The sequence below is a fragment of the Bolinopsis microptera genome, chromosome 12 (assembly GCF_026151205.1).
Source record: "Bolinopsis microptera isolate Bmic1 chromosome 12, MBARI_Bmic_1.0, whole genome shotgun sequence".
Lineage (NCBI taxonomy): Eukaryota > Metazoa > Ctenophora > Tentaculata > Lobata > Bolinopsidae > Bolinopsis > Bolinopsis microptera.
In genome coordinates this window covers 10,158,217-10,179,206 of record NC_087083.1, presented here as the reverse complement: position 1 = coordinate 10,179,206, position 20,990 = coordinate 10,158,217, and the positions used below count along the sequence as shown (strand labels likewise).

Genomic DNA, 20,990 nt, shown 5'->3' with positions numbered 1-20,990 from the left:
AGCATTAATAAAATCAGAAAACATAAACAAGTTTCATATTTTCCTTGATTATATTCAATATATTATGCTAAAACCCAGATTTCCAAAATACGATACGTCGATCATTGTAATAAATCTCATTATTAGTGTAATGTTGAGTGTTGAAGTATTTACCAAATCTCCAGGAAATGGAGCCAGTGTATGACGTCCCCAAACAAATTAATAGCTTTTTATTTTTTCATTAATAACGGTGCATTCATTAACAAATTTAAAACTGAACTGAAATTCCGAAAACGAGAGATTCTTCATTCTTGGAAAAAGTCACAAAACACACAAATTAAGAATAAACATCAAGCAACCTTTTGGTTATCACAATCTCATTATTAAAAACTTAATTTCCAGAAACTTCGGCTGAAGGGTGTAATTTCATTTTGACAAAATAATAATTAATGTGATGACGTTATTTATCAAAATCCTAATCGTTTCAAAAAATTTTTCCAGTCTTTTTAGCTCTCTGGAAGACACCTGGTGGAATGATTTTCTCTATTTTAGACGTGGATTTTAGGTGTTGAACTGGTCCTTGGGAAAACACTGGCATTTCCGATTTTTTTTGCTCGATTTTCTCGTAAACCTTTTTTATGTCTTCACCAAAATGTTTAAGTTTAAAGGCATCTTGCATCAAATCTTTAATATCCTTAGCTGCTTCGGCCTTTCCTTCGTCGGTGTCACTTACTTTATCCATTGCTTCAATCAAAATCCCTTTTTGTTCTTCATATTCTTTTTTGTATTTAGTCCATTCAGAAATTCTATCTTCTCTTTTGCCATCAACATCCTCTTTTTCTTTTTCCTGCTGAATTTGAACATCAATGTATTCCCCCATGGCATCATTGAAAGGTATGATCGCATAAATTTTTAGAAAAGCTGCAAATCCTGCAGCTACCTCTTGAATTTTCTTTCCCTCATCTTGAAATTCCTCTCCCAATACTTTCAAACTTTCCATCTGTACCTTCGTTTTTTCTTTTTCGGACAATATAGAATTAAGCAGTTTTTGAACTTCGTCTGAGATGAATTGTTTCTTAACTAGATGGAGATCGTATGTCCTATGCATGTGGACAGAGTAGCCATGTCCGCAATGTTTGCAGTTATTATTTTGATCCATAGCCTTACAGTTCATCAATCTGACATCACCGACAATTTCAGGACTGACAATACCGCCCAGTCTGCACTGTACATGGCAATGCTTTATATAATTTGGCTGTTTTATCATGTCTTTCCCGACAGGAATGTACTCGATGCAGTCTGAATGTGTACAAACTGTCCGCGGATACGATAATTGATGCTGCTCTAAAGTGATCCCTTCAAATTGGAACTTATTTTCGAAAGTTGTTGCTTCTGTACCCAAAGCCTCTATCTCATTGAGAAACGCTTTAACACCTTCTTCATTTTTCCTAATAGTGGCTGTGAACTCCTGTAATGGTCTACTCAAACCCACAATAATTCTTCTTGAATCATTGAGTGAGGTAGTGTCCTTCACGACATGTGGGCTTCTGTTTTCAGTAATATGTTGTAATAATCTGTTTGTCTCACTACAGGCCCTACTCCAACTTCCCTCATATATGGTCATGACATCCTCTTCAAACTCGATTCCGTTTAAAACACATGCAAGAAGGCGGAACGCTTCATTATCAAAGCAAAATATGTTTTCTTGGACTGCCTTGATTCCAATATTCTTTTCCGATAGCAGCTTTCTTAGCGCAGGTAAGGTTTCTCCGGGCTCGTAAAAAGTGGCACGAGTGTTTGTGAACAGAAAGCTAATATTTTGGGCAGCATCTCTGTGGAGGTGTGAGAGCAGTTGTTGTATGCAATGTTTGAACATGATCCCAAGCCTTGCATTGTTAGGCTTTAGAAGCACGATTATTCCATGAAGTTCATCATAGTATGTGAGATGAGCAAGAATCTTTTCCATGTTTTCATCGTCTTGTTTTGATCCTCTAGTGTCTCCAATACCTGGCGTGTCTATGATATTTACAATGGCACCCCCAACTTTGAATGGGTAAGTTCTTGCTCCTTGGGTGTTTGATTCCCCGATCTCATGAGCTTCGTTTAGGTCTTCTTTTCCTATCATAACTTCTCGTGTAAATCCATCTTTTGTGAATGTAAATTTAGATGGAATCGTAACGATAGGATTCGCTTTGCTTTCTTCTATTGCTGATTTCAAGGTATCATAAGTGATGTAATTAGCGAATGAATTTATCCAGGTTGATTTTCCAACGCCAGTTTCGCCTAAAATCAATATATTAATTCTCGTCCAAGGCTTTGTTTCTGACAGTTCTTCATAAAGGTCTTTCATATCGTATGCATCGAATTCAATCCCATGTTCATCTTCGTCGCATCTGTATCGTGTCATTTGAGGATCGCAGGCCACCTTACATGTTAAACAATAATATTTTCCTACGTCCACTCCATATTGGACAGGATTTTTGCAATCAAAGCATTTCCATTCCTTCGGCTTGCTTGAACATCCTGCAGGTCTGCTTGAACCTGGGCACTTTATCACCAATTCAGCCCGTTTTTGTGGAAGTGAATCATACTTTTTTTGCCCGAAGTTTCACAAGACAGCTATCCGTGTCCTGGCAGTATTTTTCAGCGACATCACTTTCCCAACAGCTTCCATTTTTGTAGAAACGAATCGTATTTATTAACTCTTCAGACAAGCCCTTCGGGTAAACACTGCAATCCTGAACATAGAAGATTATGTCAAGGTTTTTCTTAGAGCTCTTTTTTAACCTCTTTAACATTTTTAAGGCAGTAATAGCTTGATTTCCTGAACCCAGATAGAGTACGTAATGGTTTTTCTTTCCATGGTGTATCTGATCTGCCTTCCCAAAATATGTTATCCCAAACGTTTTCAAATTGCTCACTTCTCCAATCTTTTGCACCAAAGGTTCTTTTGTGGCTAGATATCTTTCAATTTCCTTTGCTGACAAATTTCCACCTGCAAATTCTGCGATCATTACCACCAGATCAGAGTTGGGTGTCTTCTCCGACCTTATACTTTTGAGAACTTCTCGAAGCTTATCTTTAAAGTTTGTTTCATGTTCGACGATGGAACTAAGGAGATCTTCAAGTTCATATGCTTCACAATCTGATATGCATTCTATTCCCTCAAGTAATATCTTATAGCACCCTGCTACCTTCAATTTGGAATCCGATATATCTTGCGCCAAGTTAACTACCTGTTTCAGAAGGCTCGGATCTACTTCTTGGTAGGAAATATCTATGGGTATTTTTTGCCTTAACTTTCTTCTAACCTTACTCAACGGTGTAAAGATAAACTTCAGGGGAACCCCTTTCACTTCGTCAGAAATTTCCACCAATTTGTTAATAGAATTTAATTTTTCTATTGCATTGCGGAACGTCATAGGAGGATCTTGACCATTGCTTTCAATATCACACTCGATATAAATATGAATTTTCTCATCTTGTTTTAACTGCTCAAAATAATGGTCAGCACTAGTACCAGCTAAATCATGTCCTACTTCCCTTTTGCAAGAAGACTCAGATTTCTCTTCAGGCCCACTCAAAGAATCCTCGCACTCATCAGAAACACTGTTTTCAAATTCGGTGGTATCTGTAGACTGACTCCTCCCATCCCTTATCAATCTCCCATCATGAGTGTCACTACTAGAAGAGTCCAGAGCTTCTTTAAGTTTTGTAAAATTAATTTTTAGAGCTTCTTCAATCTCACTCTTTTCCTCATTATCATTAAATGTGTAGTGAGCTGTAAAGGTGCAGACAGCTCCCCATATTATCCCAGTCAGGACATGCGTAACCTCTGAAGTGTTCAAAACATCTAAATCTACCTTTTTCTTGAGGTCCTGGGGATCTATTTCCTCCTGTATCGTCTCCACTTTGTAGATAAGACCCATTGTTGATGAGTTTGGTGAGACTGATCTTTTCTCCTCTAGAAGCTTCCCAGATCCAGATACATGGACAAGTCCACTGAGGATACTTACGGACAGTTCAGCGTCAATATCAAGATAATGACACCTATCTTCCAAAGAGTCAGACATCATCAGTTCAGCTGCTTGCGTCTTCAATTCTTCACGATCAATGTCCGTCTCTGGGTCCAACTCACGAGATAGTAACGAACGACCCTGCAATTATTGGATTGTTGATAAATCAATAAGAAGAGCTAACCTTTAAATATTTTAATTCGAAATTTTAAATAGTTTCGGAACAGTACTATTAATGTTATAATTATAGAAATATTAAGCAATTGCCAGAATTTCTCTGAGCCTTATTTCAAACTTAAGGAGTGAGATTCCAAAATTTTACCAAGCATATGAACAAGAAAATATTGTATCGTGATCGAGATAAACTTTTTCAAGACAAATTCTACCTGGAAAGAGTCTGTACGGAAGTCATAAAGATCTCCAAGATTACCAGTTCTACCTGAAAATATTATTTTATCAATTGTGGTGCTAAGGATACGGAATTACGTTTGATTAATATAATCTTTGTGAAAAATCTACATATTAATGTTACATTTATATTTAAAGCTTCCACAATAAAAAGAAAAACTGTTGAACTACCAGACGTTAACAAATTGTTGTTTTAGAAGCTTTAGAATAACATGTATCACTGTCAGTAATCTTCAGTTTGAAAATTATGGTTGGACGTAATTTTTATGTTTTAGAATAAATGAAAAATGAATAAAGAATAAATACTTAAAAATATACATAAATCATGCTACATGTTATTCAATATATCTTACCTACTGCTGCACGCTCCAGCATGTTCCCTTATAGTGTTGACTTGTTGCTACTTGACGGTGATTAAAGATGTGCTGTTTTTCATGAATACTGATCGGTGAATAGTGGTTTAAATTAATTCGTGGATACTATCAGCAGAATGTCACTCAAATCGCCGAAATAGGAGAGAAAAATGACAAAATATTTAAGATATGTGATATTTTAAAAATTGTGTAGAGTTTCTAAAGAACATAATTCAAAGCGAGTGATAAGATTACAAACGTCTAAAATTAAGTTAAGTATCACCTCTGGTGGTGACAGGACCAACACATGTAGAGGATGGTGTGCACGTATAAGAAATAAGTACCAGTGCAGCTTTGTATTTTATAAGTTTAATCCAATCAAGCGTAACTAATTTAGTAGCAGAATTATTATGAAAGTAAGTTTGCATTTCGAAATGACAGCACAGGGTCTTACGTAACTATAAGGTTGTCCTGCACCGAAATCATCAAGGTAATCAAGTTATATCAATAGTCCCAACAACTTAAGCGACAAGATCGAAAAATATATACTCGGACAGAAACTTAACAACTAAGAAATGAGCTCATTGTCATGTATTAGCTACTTGAATAGTTGCAGAGCAGTCCCGTTTGGCTGGCAGAATGGCTGGCATTCTTAGTGTAATTTCATCTTGTGGTAATACCACGTCATACCCGCATATTATAAGATTAATATACGAAGATAATATATGGTATAAGTAAACATCAAATTATTATTGGAAAGAATGGTGATTACTCGTGGTGCTGCTATCTAATTACAATATTTGACTTGGAGACATTTTGTGACTAAACATGAAACTTTAAGTGTCAGAAATCATTGTGGAATGTGGATCACAAATATTGACTTGGGTTGCAGGAACTACATAAGATACTTATTTGTAAAAGATATTGATGCGAAGTTTTGATGGTATTGAAATGGCAAAATAATTTTGGTTGAAGATACGAAATTTATATCAAGATTCCAAATAACTAGATCGACGAGATCGAAGAACATATACTCGAACAGAAATTTGATTACGAAGAAATGTATTCATTCTAACGGAGCAACTTGAGAAATGTGCGGACTACAGAGTAGTTCACTAGTTCCGTTTGACTGGCATAATGCCTGGCATTGCTCCAAGTGTAATGTTTCTTTACGAGTTAATAACGTCATACCCGTATATATGTATAAACATATTACTATAAAATACTTACAATAACTGAAATACTTAGGCATTATTGTGGATCATCACAAACATTTTTGAACAAATCGAAACTATTTGTACCGTACCGAATAAGAAAGATATGGTGAAATATGTTGAAATATGGTGAAATACGGTGAAATATAGTGAACTAGGGTGAAATATGGCGAACCAAAGATTCGGCTTTCGTGGCTGCGTAGTCAAACTATTTGTAATTTACTTATTTTCATGTCTCAGCGTCTGTTGCATGCTTAAATACTTTGTGATTTGTCTGTCATGTCTTATATTAATGCACATATAATCTGAATCATTCGGAATTTTAAAATAGTTTTCGACAGGACAAAGGCGAACGTTTTTTAAAGCTTGTTTGAATTTATTTTATATGTTTATTTTTCTCAGATTTATTCTCTGATACTTCTTTTATAATGAAATTAATAAGGCCGTTCCCATATCGCCAAACGCTGAAAATTTTAGTTACTTATTTTTTTCAACAATCCATGATCCCAGTCCAAGGTTTAACAAAAGCTCCAGGTCAATCATAAATCTGCCACTTAGATTACCAGAAAGTGAAAATTTGTTTAAACGCTATGTAAATTAGATTAACTCTATCATTTCAATCAATACATTTTTTTACGTTAAAATATTATAAAATACTTGAAATATTTTGATGATTTCTAATATTCCGTCAATCCATCTCCATCTCAGAGTAGTCAGCGCATTTTTTATATTGTGTATATTTTTATAATATATGCTTATATAATGTATAAGTATATACTGCATTGAGGAATATGCTATAAACCCCCATTGAGTGCTTCATATTTTTCATGATCGTATCTATCTTACCATGACCTGCTCACAAGTAGAGTCTACTTCACCACTACACTGATCAGGCAAGATCAGAGTAGTGATTGTTACGCGTATCTTCTGACAGCTTGTTCAACTCCATTTCCTTGGTAAGTAATGAAAATGTCACACCAATATAACACCAGCAATAAGGAGATCGTCTCGACTCTCCAGGTAGCTGACAAGCTGAAAATTTAGATTGGAAGGCGTGCTACACGGTAATTTCATGTCACATGCACGATAATTTCAGGTCACGTGCGTGTACCACGTGTCTGGAGTTCAGGTATGTGTGTACCAGGTCCCGTGTCCTTGAGAAGAGTTGATATTAATAATATCTTGCCAAACTTTATGTTACTTGGTTGGTCTGTTAGAAGGGAAATCTGTACAATATAACGTTTGTCTGTACAATACACATTTTGTTTTATAGTAAATGGAGACTCTCATTTCGTCCCCAGTATTCAATCCCATTAATTACTTTAACAGGATAAAATCCCGATGATTTATTCCATGTCAATATCAGCATTAACACTATCATAGTCTCATACCAAACCCTCCTACAACCCACTGTAACGATTAAACATATATTTCTTTGACTTATATATAAGTTGTATTACTTATACATGCTATTATATGTAATGAGTCTTCTATAGACGACTCAACGACAGATTGTGGTTGGTTGGACATAAAACCAAAAGATAATAACCTATCACTAATACATCAGACTAACCAACACACCAAACTGTCATTTAAATGCTACAATATACAACACGCGGGGATGATTCCTGTAGTGTATAATATACATATCTCGATTTATCGTGATGAGGTCAAGATGTATGATCGTTGTAGCGCGATGCACTGCTGGGCAGCGATGCGGATAAAATAATGCTTTTTCGCGAGATCGTAGCATTATTGGGCCGCTACGAGCTGGAACGGATTGGCATAGTAAATAAAAATCTACCGGTTTGTTTTATCGGCACGGCACGCGGTAACTGCACGGTAACTGCCATTTTCCAGGTTTGTTCGAGTCGCAATGGTTGTTGGGTTTCTTCATCCAGTACTCCAGTATTTGATCTCTGATTTGGGTGTAGTACCCGGTCATTATTATCCTCAAATTCTTTTTTTAGTGTTATGATCTTAAAGGTTCTATTTGGTGAGTCAGGTCATTAAAAATGATTCGATTGCAGTTGAAAGTAGGAGATGAAGACGGCTATATCTCAGATCCTGACTTTCTTAGCACCTCCATTTAAAGTTGAACATGACTAATCTTATACCACTTACTACTTATAGTTCACCTCAACTTATTATACAACTAGCGTGATAATCAGCTTGTGCCTTGTTAAGTAGACCTCATCTAACAAAGGTCCGGCTAACTTCCCAGGAACATGCTGTCACACTACAGATAATCTTCCTACAGTACTGCATCACATCACTGTATCACAGCCAAACTTTAATCAGTCGAGTATAAATTATTTTCTTAATACAGTAAAGTATCACTGCAGTGCTGCTGGGCGCGTTGTCTTGGGACACAACTGGATAGTGGATATCTACTTTTATTTCCTGAGATACAATTGAATATCTTCCAAGATCTACTTATTATTACATGATTAATATTTGGAAGCCTTTGAAGACTGATTGTGCCATTTAAATTCCAGTAATTGTACGGACCTTGACCACTTGACCTGATTTAGCTGTTATTGTCGTAATCATTCCAGAATAACAAAAGCTTTTTGTTATAAGTTCACTGTTCGACCAAAAGGTCAAAATGTGGGCAATTTATTAATTTTAAGCAATTTTAGGCAATTTGCCTGTATATCAGTAACTTAGATCAGCAAATTATATCCAGTACTTCTGACTATAAAATATAATTATGGATACTATTTCCGAAATATCTCAAAGCAGGTAGAACAGTGACTTGTGCCAAATTACATAACTTCCGTAATTTGTTATATTTCTCTTCACCATGAAACAGGCAAAGAGAACAAACCCAACTAAACCTACCATGACTGTGTGTAATAATGTGCACTAATCACCTCATTTTTATTATTTATGATTATTTTTTATGACTTCTGATTTTTATGACTCGTCAAAACTAACGGATAATTGTTGCCAGCAGTCATGCAGTTTTTAGTTTTGTCATTACACTGCTGCCAAAAATTGTTAACCTACAACCCTGTTACGCCCTTGTAAAACACGAGGTGCAGAATTGCTGCAACTCCTGCACGGTAGCCAAGGTAACCATAAAGCTTAAACTCTTAACAGGTTAAACTCTTGTATGTTTCAATATCCGGTATATATACGTTACAGTTGTTGATAATAGCCGTAATCCATTTCAGTTACTGTTGCTTGTTCGTCTGGTTGTAATCCTGCAATTTGAGGGTAGAGGAAAAGCAATTACTGATTTGGTTACTTTATACTTTTTATAGACACCAATTTTTTGAAAGTTTCATGTTGGATTGCTTGGTTCAGTTTCATGGTAACTTTTGGGTGGTAATTCCGGAAATGCTAAAGAAAGAAAAAATTATTGATTTTCTTATCTGAACAACTTTAAAAAATTTTACTCTTAGTCTTAGCTATCATGCAAATAATAAGGCCATAGAAGTTTTATTGATTATGGCCTACTTATTCTTCTGAACTCCCAGATATAATTAAATAATTATGTTCGCAGTATTATTAATTAATTAAGTTCGGAGACTTCCGATCCTTTTCAAGCACTTAACATCCTCAGCATCCGTTCACCGACTAACTTCTTACATAAGGTCCTGTAAGTGTATATCTACTTGTTTGAAGGGTTAATTCTTTTAAGAGCTCTTTGTTTTTTCATGTTTTTTGGAAGTTTTTCTACATGTTTTGTTGCATGTTTTTAAACGTTTCCTGGTGTTTTTGTACCCTTGCCATCGTTTAATTTGTCCATCAAAGGTTATACACTATACAGTTAGACAATGTTCAACTCTTTCTTCAGTTTCACAGTTTCCTTTATCGCAACGTTATTCATGTTTTTTGGTCAGGTACTTACCAAAAACAATGGTTTACATACCAGGCATACTTCCAGCTGAATAACGTCAACACGCTCATTTTGGTTAACCTAACGAGCATACTTCCAGCTGAATAACGTCAACACGCTAATTTTGGTTAACCTAACGAGCCTACTTCTGATTCAATAATGTCAACACGCTCATTTTCATTTAGTAACTCTCATCGGGCTGGAACTGAACTTCAATAGCCATCATCACAATCAAACATCAGTTATCATCAAACCGAACCACTCGCTGGCTGTCAACCTTACAGTTGGGAGTGGCAACTTTTGTTAGTTTGTTACTTTATTACTCACTTTATAGTTAATTTGTCAACTTATTACTTACTTTATACGGATCATTTCTGTTGATGCCGTTTTTATGATATACCAGGACTTTAAACTAGTAACCTCAGTATTCAAAATACATGTGTGATTCGAAGGTTTCTTTTTTCCTCATACCTACTGTCTTTAAGGAAAAAACCAAAAGATAAGATTTGATAAATCCAATCGTAAAAATTTACAATATTTGTTAATTACTACAGCAGTACTACACTTTAACCAATCATGTTGCTGCCTCATTGTAGATATTTGGGTTTTGTCTATGTAATTGTAATGCATTGACGTAAAATTTATTTGAATTCTTAAATTAAAAAATATCACCAGTACAAGAGCGATCTCATGTCAAGGAGAAGGTTATCCGTCAGCGCACCTATTCCCCCTCCACTTACAGCCTCTCTCATCCCACCAGGACCAGGTTAGTACTTACTGGTTACTAAATTAATTAACTAATTAGTACTCACTAAACATGCTGTAATTATTAGCATGGGTTGAACTGTGCAAGGTTAGAATTATGAACGGTTAACTGTAAGTGTACAGTATTTATGATTATGATCATGATTTTCTTTTAGTTTTACCAGTATTGTGATTTTATCCTGTCACACCCATTTTAGCAAAGCGCTGATAGAATGAATAAGACGATATCTTAACCGATTTCATCACTAATTGATGTTTATCTTTTATCCAAACTCTTTTTCTTCGACAGTTTTAAATATTTCCATTCTAGCCCTGGCGGGTAGGTACCTTATTTTGTGATCCGAGCTATCCCTGTTTTGAGTTGCTGCTCAATTTCTTCCCGCTGTTAATTTATTTATCTGTACTCGTCTTGCTACATGATGCTCGGAATCCACAGTACGTTAAAAACACGAGCAACTTTTACACCCCTGAAACATGACTTAATCTGTTATTTAATCTCTAGTTATCATTTATTAATGATATTGATAAAAGTAACGGTCAGGTAGCGCAGTTGGCTAGAACGCCAGCTTGGCAATCGTGAGGTTGCAAGTTCGAATCCCACTGTCTGCCTGGTCGTGGGGTGAGCGTCGTTGACGTTCAGCTAAGGATCATGAGTGGTCTATGCAGCCCCCCGGTCTACTCAGCCGAATACTCGAGAAATCGGGTGTGAGGGTTAAATGAGGAGCTGCACATTGCAGCAAAGTCTCGGGCGAAGAAAGTATGGTACACACTACCCTAACCGTCACTGGCCAAATAAATCCTTCGGCTTCCTGTAATTGGCTGGTTGCACTTGTGTAACAATGTGGCTGTTGGAATACACCGAAGTAAAATAAGTGTCTTGATTAAAAAACAACCTCCTCAGAGGGCGCAAAAAAAGACCCGTTAACGAGGCACCGGTCTCGTTCAGCACGGAGACACACCAGTGGTTCAGGTCAGTTACCAGCACTACATTCTGCAGATCTGGATTCTTGTGGAGGGTTAATCATGTTTTGACATCTGGCAGTGATTCTCATGAACTTGGATCAGCAAAAGGGAGATTTCATATTTTTACTTTTTAATTGTTATGTTTCCTGTATGACAAATTAATTTTCAAATGAAGTGTTACTTCAGGAGGTTTCAGAGGCGCACCAGGTCTAGGTCCACTAGGTCCACTCAGCAGACTAACTGTTCCAGAGCACACCAGCGCTATTATTTCACCCCTGAGCCGGAACCATGAACCAATCGATGAGGCGTCAGAAATTGTCATTAACACAGGTATTCATTTTAACCAACAGGCAACGTTTAGTTACGCCAGTGCTCAGTTAACAAACTCATAGTTAGACGTTAGTTGCATTCTCCCTGTGAACGACTGATCGCGCCAATGCTCTTTTTTTTAATCCGCTATAATCTAAAATATGCGTTACTTCGAGTGACAAGAATAAAAATCGGGCCTAATAAACACAGTGCTAGGGAAGAGCGATGCGCGATTTTAGATTTATTCGAGATTTTGCCTTTGATACTTTTGCTGGTTTAATTTTTTGATACTGTTCGTTGCTGACAACAGCCCATGGTTGTATATAGTGTTAGTATTTATTTGTTACCGGTTAAATCAAGACAAAATCTGATTTACCAATTTGTTTGTCATGTTAAATACAAAGCTACAGTACAATTTTATTTCCGAGAAATATCCAATAAATCATAGAACAAAGATAATAGATCACAAGTCATAAATTTGTATATCAAATCAAAAATATTAAAATCAGTGCAGTCCAACATATCTGGAACTGTTACTTTGTAAATATGATTGAAAAACAGCTTTGTGTCTTTTTGACTCTTGAGTGACAATATTCATGTTTTTTATGGAAATATTACAAATCAATCACAAGTTTACATCAGAATATGTCAAAAATATTTACTGAAACTACTGTTTAGTTGCTGTAACACCTTTTATTTAACCTCCTAACATGTACCTAGCTTGCTACTCTATTGCTCGCTCCTCTCACGTTTAGGAAGCTTGAAAAGGGCGCTGCGCACAGGGACTGGTGTGCCAGGTAACCTAACATCAATCATCAAACGTCTCCAAGCCTCCCCAGACCCCGGGAACCCTGATTCATATAATTTGTTTCTCCCACCAGCCCGCTAGTTAAGATAAGTGACTAAGTGATGGCCATGACCGCAATCTAGTGAGTTACCTCACTGAGTATAGGGTGACTAGACCATCAAATTTAGGGGGCCGAATTTTGTGGTTTTGTAGGTCCCTCATAATAAAGGGGTTCTAGTGGTTGTCTCTATTCAGGGTCTCCTGTCAATGTCATTAGTGTGCGGTAATACTGCAATCTTGTGGTAACCGTGTGGCAATCGTATGGCAATCGTGTGGTAATTGCTTAATTAATTATTTGCTTAATGAGGGTATTATTATTGACCTCCTTCATCTTTATTGCATCCTAGTTCCTTCATTTCATTTTTGTCCACCTTTGTTCTTTTCCTCCTTTCGTAATTTTACATCAGAAAGTCAGTAATTCTGATAGAATTTTGTAAAAATTGACAAATGACGTATTTGTGACTCACATGAAAACGGATCTGCACCAGAAAATGGATCTTCACAAATTCTTTCTCTCTCTACATACAATGTGAGGCAGGGTACTTGGAAGTATTACCGTTTTCCAATTACGGGTAATGATCACTATTCAAAGGCTGATTCATAATTATCGATAAATATTCATTCGAAGCATGATTGTGAGTATAAATCAGTGCAATTCTTAACTGTTATATCCCAGTTCAATTTGTAACGGAGTTTTATATTAACAGGAAATGATGTAACAAAGTCGATATATTTTAATTTTGCCATAGGGTGGCAAGTCCCCAATCCCCATACATCGTGGTCCGGCAGTTTCATTGCGTCCTAATATACTGTCAACCCCCGATTTACCGCGGCCATTTCCTTTCCCCAAATGGGGGCTTAACGTGTATAATTATATAATTATATGTAAACGATAAAAACCCCGATTTACCGCGGACCCAGATTTACCACCGTTTTTGCCTTTTTCCCAAACTCCCAGTTTTACTGTATGATGTGTCAGATCCTGTAGCTCTGTAGGTAATGAATAGGTAGGTATTATCATTACAATGAATACTAATTTACATCGAGATGCGAGCTATTGTTCTGTTGCTGTTCTATTATATCGTTGTTCTATCGTTATTCTATCGTTCATTGTTGTATACAATCCTCCTTCAATTTTAAGACAATCACCAATACCATTGCAATGTTCACTTAACACCTACACAGCGATTTTAAGATTATTGTATTTAATTTTGTTTGCTGCTCACCGCTCAGAGTCAGATCTCATACTGATTTCAGCCAATTTAATCATCCTCTTGTGAATTCGAGTGTTCACGGGGCTTTAAGAATGTCCACGCGAAAAAAAAATTTCAGCTTATCGCTCGAACATTTTTGATGATTAAACCACATTTTTGCCAATCTTATTTTCAAGACCTCTGCGATGCGGTATCCGCCACTTTTCCTCTCGTTGAACTTTTGGTCTGTGTAGGAAAATGTTGCATTTACAACTGAAACTATTGGACCGTAATACATATGACATATTGCTGAGCCATATAACACCGCCACATCTAAAACATCTGTAAAGTTAAACCGCTTTTAACCACTTTAAACTGCTTTAAACCGCTTTAAACCGCTGTAAAGTTAGACTGTTTTAAAGGCATAAACCGCCGGTAAATAAAATTTTGACTGATAATGTTGAAGTAGTAATATACCACACGTCTTATTAATGTACAGTTTAGTACTACAGTAGTACAGAACATACTATATAACAAACAGAATGGCGATACAAAACATTCTATATAAAACACAATATAATTGTACTATTCTAAATTGTCTGATACTAAAGATCAAACCGATACTTTCAGGAGAGTTGTGTATTGTTATAATACCCAACATTGCAATCAGTGATAATGTGATCTTGTGATATTGTGGTATTGTGGTATTGTGCTATTTTGATATTTTGATATTGTGATATTGTGGTATTGTGATATTGTGATATTGTGGCATTGTGATATTTTGATATTGTGATATTGTGATATTGTGGTATTGTGGTATTGTGATATTGTGATATTGTGATATTGTGATATTGTGATATTGTGATATTGTGATATTGTGATATTGTGGTATTGTGATATTGTGATATTGTGGCATTGTGATATTTTGATATTGTGATATTGTGATATTGTGGTATTGTGGTATTGTGGTATTGTGATATTGTGATATTGTGATATTGTGATATTGTGATATTGTGATATTGTGATATTGTGATATTGTGATATTGTGATATTGTGATATTGTGATATTGTGATATTGTGATATTGTGATATTGTGATATTGTACTGTATACAAAATCGTCAACATGATCTACTGACGAAATAGGCGTAATTTGATAATATCTTGTCGGCCGTATTTTCTTATAAGTTGCCTGACCCTATAAAGTTATTCTACCCTAACGTCTACATAATGGAATTGAGATGGAGCAGTTGGCACTGGAAAAACTAAAGTATTATTATCTTTGGAAAACTTAAAACCGGCAAAGTGGATTATATGTTATTGAAAGAGTAAGCATTATAATTCCTCCGACAAATTACGATATTTGCGGATTCGGATCTTCTTTGTCACTGAACAATTGATTATTTATATTGCTCCGACTACAGTTTTATATATATTACATATTCAAACTTGCAAGACCTCCTTGACTACTGGAGATTCCCTGACTTTTGCTGTCAGACTTTATAGTTTTCAGACTATTTTACCCTACGTTTGTCAAGAAATGCACCTTAAACGATCTTTGCCAATTACAACGACTTTAGTATTTTGACGTTTTATTTACGATCTAACAAAACCTAACAAATTTGTTGTTCTGACTGAACACGATAACTAGACTATTGTTTTCCATCCTCCAGCCAGACTATCCAGACTATCCAGACTATCCAGACTATCCAGACTATCCAGACTATCCAGACTATCCAGACTATCCAGACTATCATCCCTTGACTTCTTCCTGAACCTCTAGCTGACTAGCACTTAAACAGTGATATGCTCACACGCAGTACGTTGTGTGTTCTACTTAGCTGGCCTTGTCTACAGTGTAGACTGTAGACTCTACAGTGTAGACAGAATATCGGTTTAAATTTGTGCTATTTCTTAATGTACATGTGCATATTGCAGTATATGAACGATCGTTGTCAATCACGACTATTTTAACGCTTTATTTTCAACTTATTTGATGATAAATATTATTTACTATCTTATAGTGTAGTTAATATTTGAGTTTAGTTATAGCATTTACTATTCGAGTAGGAATGTGTTATAGCGACGTCTATTGTCGTGGTTTTGGGGTAATTAAATAATAAATTGGGGTTATATACCCTTATTCTTCAAATCCTGAGATTCGCCAGAAGCAGAACCACAGGCCACAATCACAGCCACAGCATTATTATATAACCTCTAAATAATAATGTTGTGGTTGTCATGGTACGCTGTTGTTCAGCTTCTGACGAATCTCAGTATTTGAAGAATAAGGGTATATAAACCCAATTTATTATTTAATTACCCCAAAACCACGACAAAAGAAATCCACTTAATTAAGGTCTTACCTAATGATTATATGCGTGGTACTATTACTTATTATAAAAATCTCAGAGCAGCACTAACCTGCACGATCATTTTAGCTGGGCCGACCAGACTGAAGATTGGAGAAAATCAGAGTTGAAGAATTTTTAGAATCAGTACTATGGTTTCACGCTTTGTGATGTACCAGGTATCAAGAATAGCTGCTAATTTGATGTGTTGATCCCTCACTGTGTTGTTTGTCATTGCTTATCAGGACTCTCTGCTTTTCACTTAGTGCCGATTTAGTGCCGACTTAGTGCCGACTTAGTGCCAACTTAGTGCAGACTTAGTGCCGACTTAGTGCCGACTTAGTGCCGACTTAGTGCCGACTAAGTGCCGACTTAGTGGCTAGTGCCGACTTAGTGGCTAGTGCCGACTTAGTCCTGACCTTGTGCTGACCTCGTGCCGACTTAGTGCTGACTTAGTGCCGACTTAGTGCCGACTTAGTGCCGACTTGGTGCTGACTTAGTGCCGACTAGCTTCTTATCCGTCATGAAGGATTAGTATATAGTGTACTAGTGTCGTAAAGAGTTTTTTGGGGTATTCTCGTTGCCACGACTATCTTGTAAAAGAGTAAAAGAATACTGTGTTGGGAGCCAGGGCGTGTTTAGAAATATATCTTAAGTTCCAGTGGTACGTGCAGGTCACGTGGGCGCTAGTTCGAGTCACGTGGGCGCTAGTTCGATTCACGTGGGCGCTAGTTCGAGTCACGTGGGCGCTAGTTCGAGTCACGTGGGCGCTAGTTCGAGTCACGTGGGCGCTAGTTCGAGTCACGTGGGCGCTAGTTCGAGTCACGTGGGCGCTAGTTCGAGTCACGTGGGCGCTCGAAACTATTTGTCTTGCCAATTATAATAAGATATTTCTCTCAGTGTGACAATTCACAATTATGTCAGAGAAGTGAATTTTGCTAATGAGATTGGCCAGCACAATTGGAGATTCTACTTTTCGAGTAGTTATATGGGTTTTAGTTAATTGTTATATTAGAGTTTTATTAAGAAATTAGAGCACCTTAGGTTATTATCATAAGACGTTTCACAACCATGATAAAGCTGGCTTCCCAGGCTTCACATTTTAACATCTGATTGATCATTATCACCGCCTGAGAAATCATAGCAATTATTATTATAATATTTAGTTAACATCCCTTTGATGGTGATGTTTGGACATTTAATTGTGACAAAAGGTATTTATTTTTGTTCAGGATACCGAATTAATTCTACCGCAACTCTCCAAAGTTTGATTGCAAAAGTTACTTTGCATAACTAGGTGAACCATGAGCTGTGTATGTAGTTTGAGTTACATAGTTTCAAGCTATTAGCTATTATAGTCGCCCATTTTGATGCAAATCGATCTGTTCAGACTTTGTATCAATTTATAAAGCTCGTATGTGCTTGTGTGTATGTGCTATGGGTTCTTTTGTGATAGTCAAAACGCGACAACTAGCGCTGGATGGCGCTAGTTGTCGCCATCCAGCACTAGTTGTCGCGCGTTTTGACTATCGCAAAAGAACCGTGCTATGTTGGTTGAAATTGTACGTCTGTTTTATCGTGTTCTTGAATTGTTCAGAGCTTATGGTTGGATTTGCATCAATTGATTGTTCTCAGCGGCTGTGCTTATGTTGATTTGTTGGGCAACAGTGTACGTCTGTTTTTATTGTGTTTTTAGTTTGTGACCAAGTTTACGAATTGTCAGATTGCTTACTGCAGCAGTGTCTGACATAACAGTGTCTGGCATTCGAATTAGATTTCCATAAGATCTATTCATACCCAAACTGACTTCGGCTCCACTATTTCTCGTGCCATTTTTATTATCAACGATTCATTGCTATCAACGATCATGTATAAAGTTGATCATTCCCATTTTGGTGCTAACCAAATCTTTTTTAAACAGACTTAAACTAAACTTTTCGAAATTTTTTACCGCACTTATATGTTGCCTCTGCTAGGAATTTGTGAACATAAAGGTCTCCGAGTGAATTTCTAGGGTTGTGCAACTTAACAAATAAAACATACAACACAAAGTAAGTTACAAGAATTACAGGAGTTACACAGTAAAATGAAATTTTCACAGATCAACATTATAGCTCATAGCTGTGAAACTTTTATGTTTTAGTATTTATCGTTACTCTGAACTCACTTTCACTACTAAAGCTTACTTTTATTACCAAAGCTTACTTTTACTACTAAAGCTCACTTTTACTACTACAGCTCACTTTTACTACTAAAGTTTACTTTTACTACTAAAGCTTACTTTTACTATTAAAGCTTACTTTTACTACTAAAGCTTACTTTTACTACTAAAGCTTACTTTTACTACTAAAGCTTACTTTTATTACTAAAGCTTACTTTTACTACTAAAGCTTACTTTTATTACTAAAGCTTACTTTTACTACTAAAGTTTACTTTTACTACTACAGCTCACTTTTACTACTAAAGCTTACTTTTACTACTAAAGCTTACTTTTAATACCAAAGCTTACTTTTACTACTAACACAAAAAGCTATGAAAATTCGGACTACTAAGTACTATCTCAGTCATTTTTTGGGGCACTATTCGAGCTTTTCATTTAGAATTAAAACATGTCATTCGTATAAAGGAGCCACAGTGTGCAGTACTGCTATACATCTGATTAAAGAACTTCCAGCCGATTACATAATAATACTCAAACTATTTGCTGTATAGTATCAGTTTCTTAAATAATATCAGTTTACGCTTGTTATATAGCAATATAGTATCAGTTTACGGTTCCTTGATGTCCTTACATTCATATGACAAGGTGGGCAAAAGTTTATGTCTGCTTTTATTTCTATTAGAGTTTGGGTTGGCCCGAGTCTTTATTAATACTTTAATACTCTTAATTAATAATAATATTAACTTCTCAACTCTTGCCTTCCTCCGTCTAAAAGTTCAATAAGATCTTAATCAGATCTATTTAATATGTCTAGTTATGATTTATGTGACGTCATCTTGTGACGTCACATCTCACTCAACCACACTGGCGTCACTATTTCTATATCACATTTAATATTCATTGCTCTGTAAGATGATTGATGGTTCATTCATGAAACTTAGGGTTGGGTAAATACGTTATTTCGTTTGCTTTGAACAAAATTACAATAGCTCCTAAGTCCTTATACATTGAGCACTTTGCAACATTGGAAACACTCACATTCGTAGTCATACTTTATATGTGACGTCACGTACTCTTTGTGACGTCAAGTACTCTTTGTGACGTCACGTACTCTTTGTGACGTCACGTACTCTTTGTGACGTCACGTGATCTAGCGGCGCCATTATTTCTCCTATCACATTTAATATTCATTGCTCTGTAAGTATAGAGCTGCTACAGATCGCCTCCATTGTGCTCTCAGCCAATTTACTTAGAGTTAGATTATGAGTTGAAATGTGTACCTTTTTACTGTTTCAGAGCTCCCTGTAGAATCTTAGTCACTGTTTTGACAGTGGATAAGTTAATTTATAGTATGTGATGTTTAAGATCGCATTTTTCTTTGGATTAGGTTATAATTTTATTAGCCTAGCTTTACATTGTCTACGCCTCTAAGCTTAATTCTTTGTCTTTTTATTCAATTATGCCAGCTCTGACTAATACTCTTTTAAATATAAAGTTTCGTTATTGATATAATTTTCCTTATTTCATTTAATCCATAATGGTTAATAATATTTGATAAATAAATAAAACAGAAATCCCATTATTTGTATTTAGCCCTCGCGACGCAAAACAAAAAGAGCTCTTTGCTTTTAGAGTTGAACACGGTTCTTTTGCGATAGTAAAAACGCGACAACTAGCGCTGGATATCGCTATCCAGCGCAAAATATAAATGTTCGATAATTGTCGCTATCCAGCGCTAGTTGTCGCCATCCAGCGCTAGTTGTCGCGACAATTATCGAAAATTTATCAAAAATTTATATTTTGCGCTGGATAGCGACAACTAGCGCTGGATAGCGACAACTAGCGCTGGATGGCGACAACTAGCGCTGGATAGCGCTAGTTGTCGCCATCCAGCGCTAGTTGTCGCGTTTTGACTATCGCAAAAGAACCTTGAACACATCACAATTTCTAAAAGGAGTCGGTTAATAAAATCTTTAATGGCATCAATTACTAACAAAAGAAACAAACGAAATTTAAATTGTTCGGCGAACATATTGTTTCATGATAATGATGTACAAATATTAATTATCAATCTATTCAGTAATTGATCAGTGATTGTAACATTGATCAGTAATTGTAACATTGTTCAGTCAAGAAGTTCCTCAGACCATTTTCTAGTACTCTTCGATGTTGACACTCGACTTAGTAAGAATGATAATGGCAAATTTCTGAGCTACAGAAATTTCAAATCCATGGACATTGACCTTTTTTAAGGATGATCTATAAAGGAATTCCAACCTGTCAACTATTGATCCAAATTTAACTGCTGAAGAAGCAACTTCACTGTACAACTCTGTCCTTACTCAACTCATGGATAAGCACTGTCCTGTTATAAAGAAGAAATTTCGGAAGAAACCCATGCCGTGGCTTGACTTAGACCTTCGTTTGCTACGTCAAAAGAGGAGAGCAGCCGAACGTGCATGGCGCAAAGGAAAGGGTACCAGAAAAGACTACATAGATCTCAGAGATAGATTTGTTAGTTTAGAGTTTGTGAAGAGATGTTCTTATAACAAGGAGTCGCTTCGAGCATCAGCAGGAGACTCAAAG

At 36.2% G+C, this 20,990-nt stretch overlaps 1 protein-coding gene across 4 annotated transcripts; it reads right to left on the bottom strand.

Annotated features, from left to right (window-relative positions):
* Positions 1 to 29: 29 nt before the first annotated feature.
* Positions 30 to 4,844, bottom strand: LOC134824157 (uncharacterized). Of its 4 annotated transcripts, none has more exons than XM_063835900.1 (3): positions 4,757 to 4,844; positions 4,382 to 4,434; positions 30 to 4,136 (listed from the first exon to the last, which is right to left on the bottom strand). In XM_063835900.1, the coding sequence occupies exon 3, from the start codon at positions 2,384 to 2,386 to the stop codon at positions 464 to 466; it is 1,923 nt and encodes a 640-aa protein (XP_063691970.1). In that variant the 5' UTR covers positions 2,387 to 4,136; positions 4,382 to 4,434; positions 4,757 to 4,844; the 3' UTR covers positions 30 to 463. The 4 variants fall into 3 exon arrangements, with proteins under 4 accessions (XP_063691970.1, XP_063691971.1, XP_063691968.1 ...); XM_063835898.1 differs by having other exon boundaries at positions 30 to 4,434; XM_063835899.1 differs by having other exon boundaries at positions 4,382 to 4,822.
* Positions 4,845 to 20,990: the final 16,146 nt, after the last annotated feature.

Bases quoted from the DNA above. Each gene is read 5' to 3' on its own strand.
- LOC134824157 (XM_063835898.1), bottom strand. From the start codon at position 2,386: ATGACACGATACAGATGCGACGAAGATGAACATGGGATTGAATTCGAT.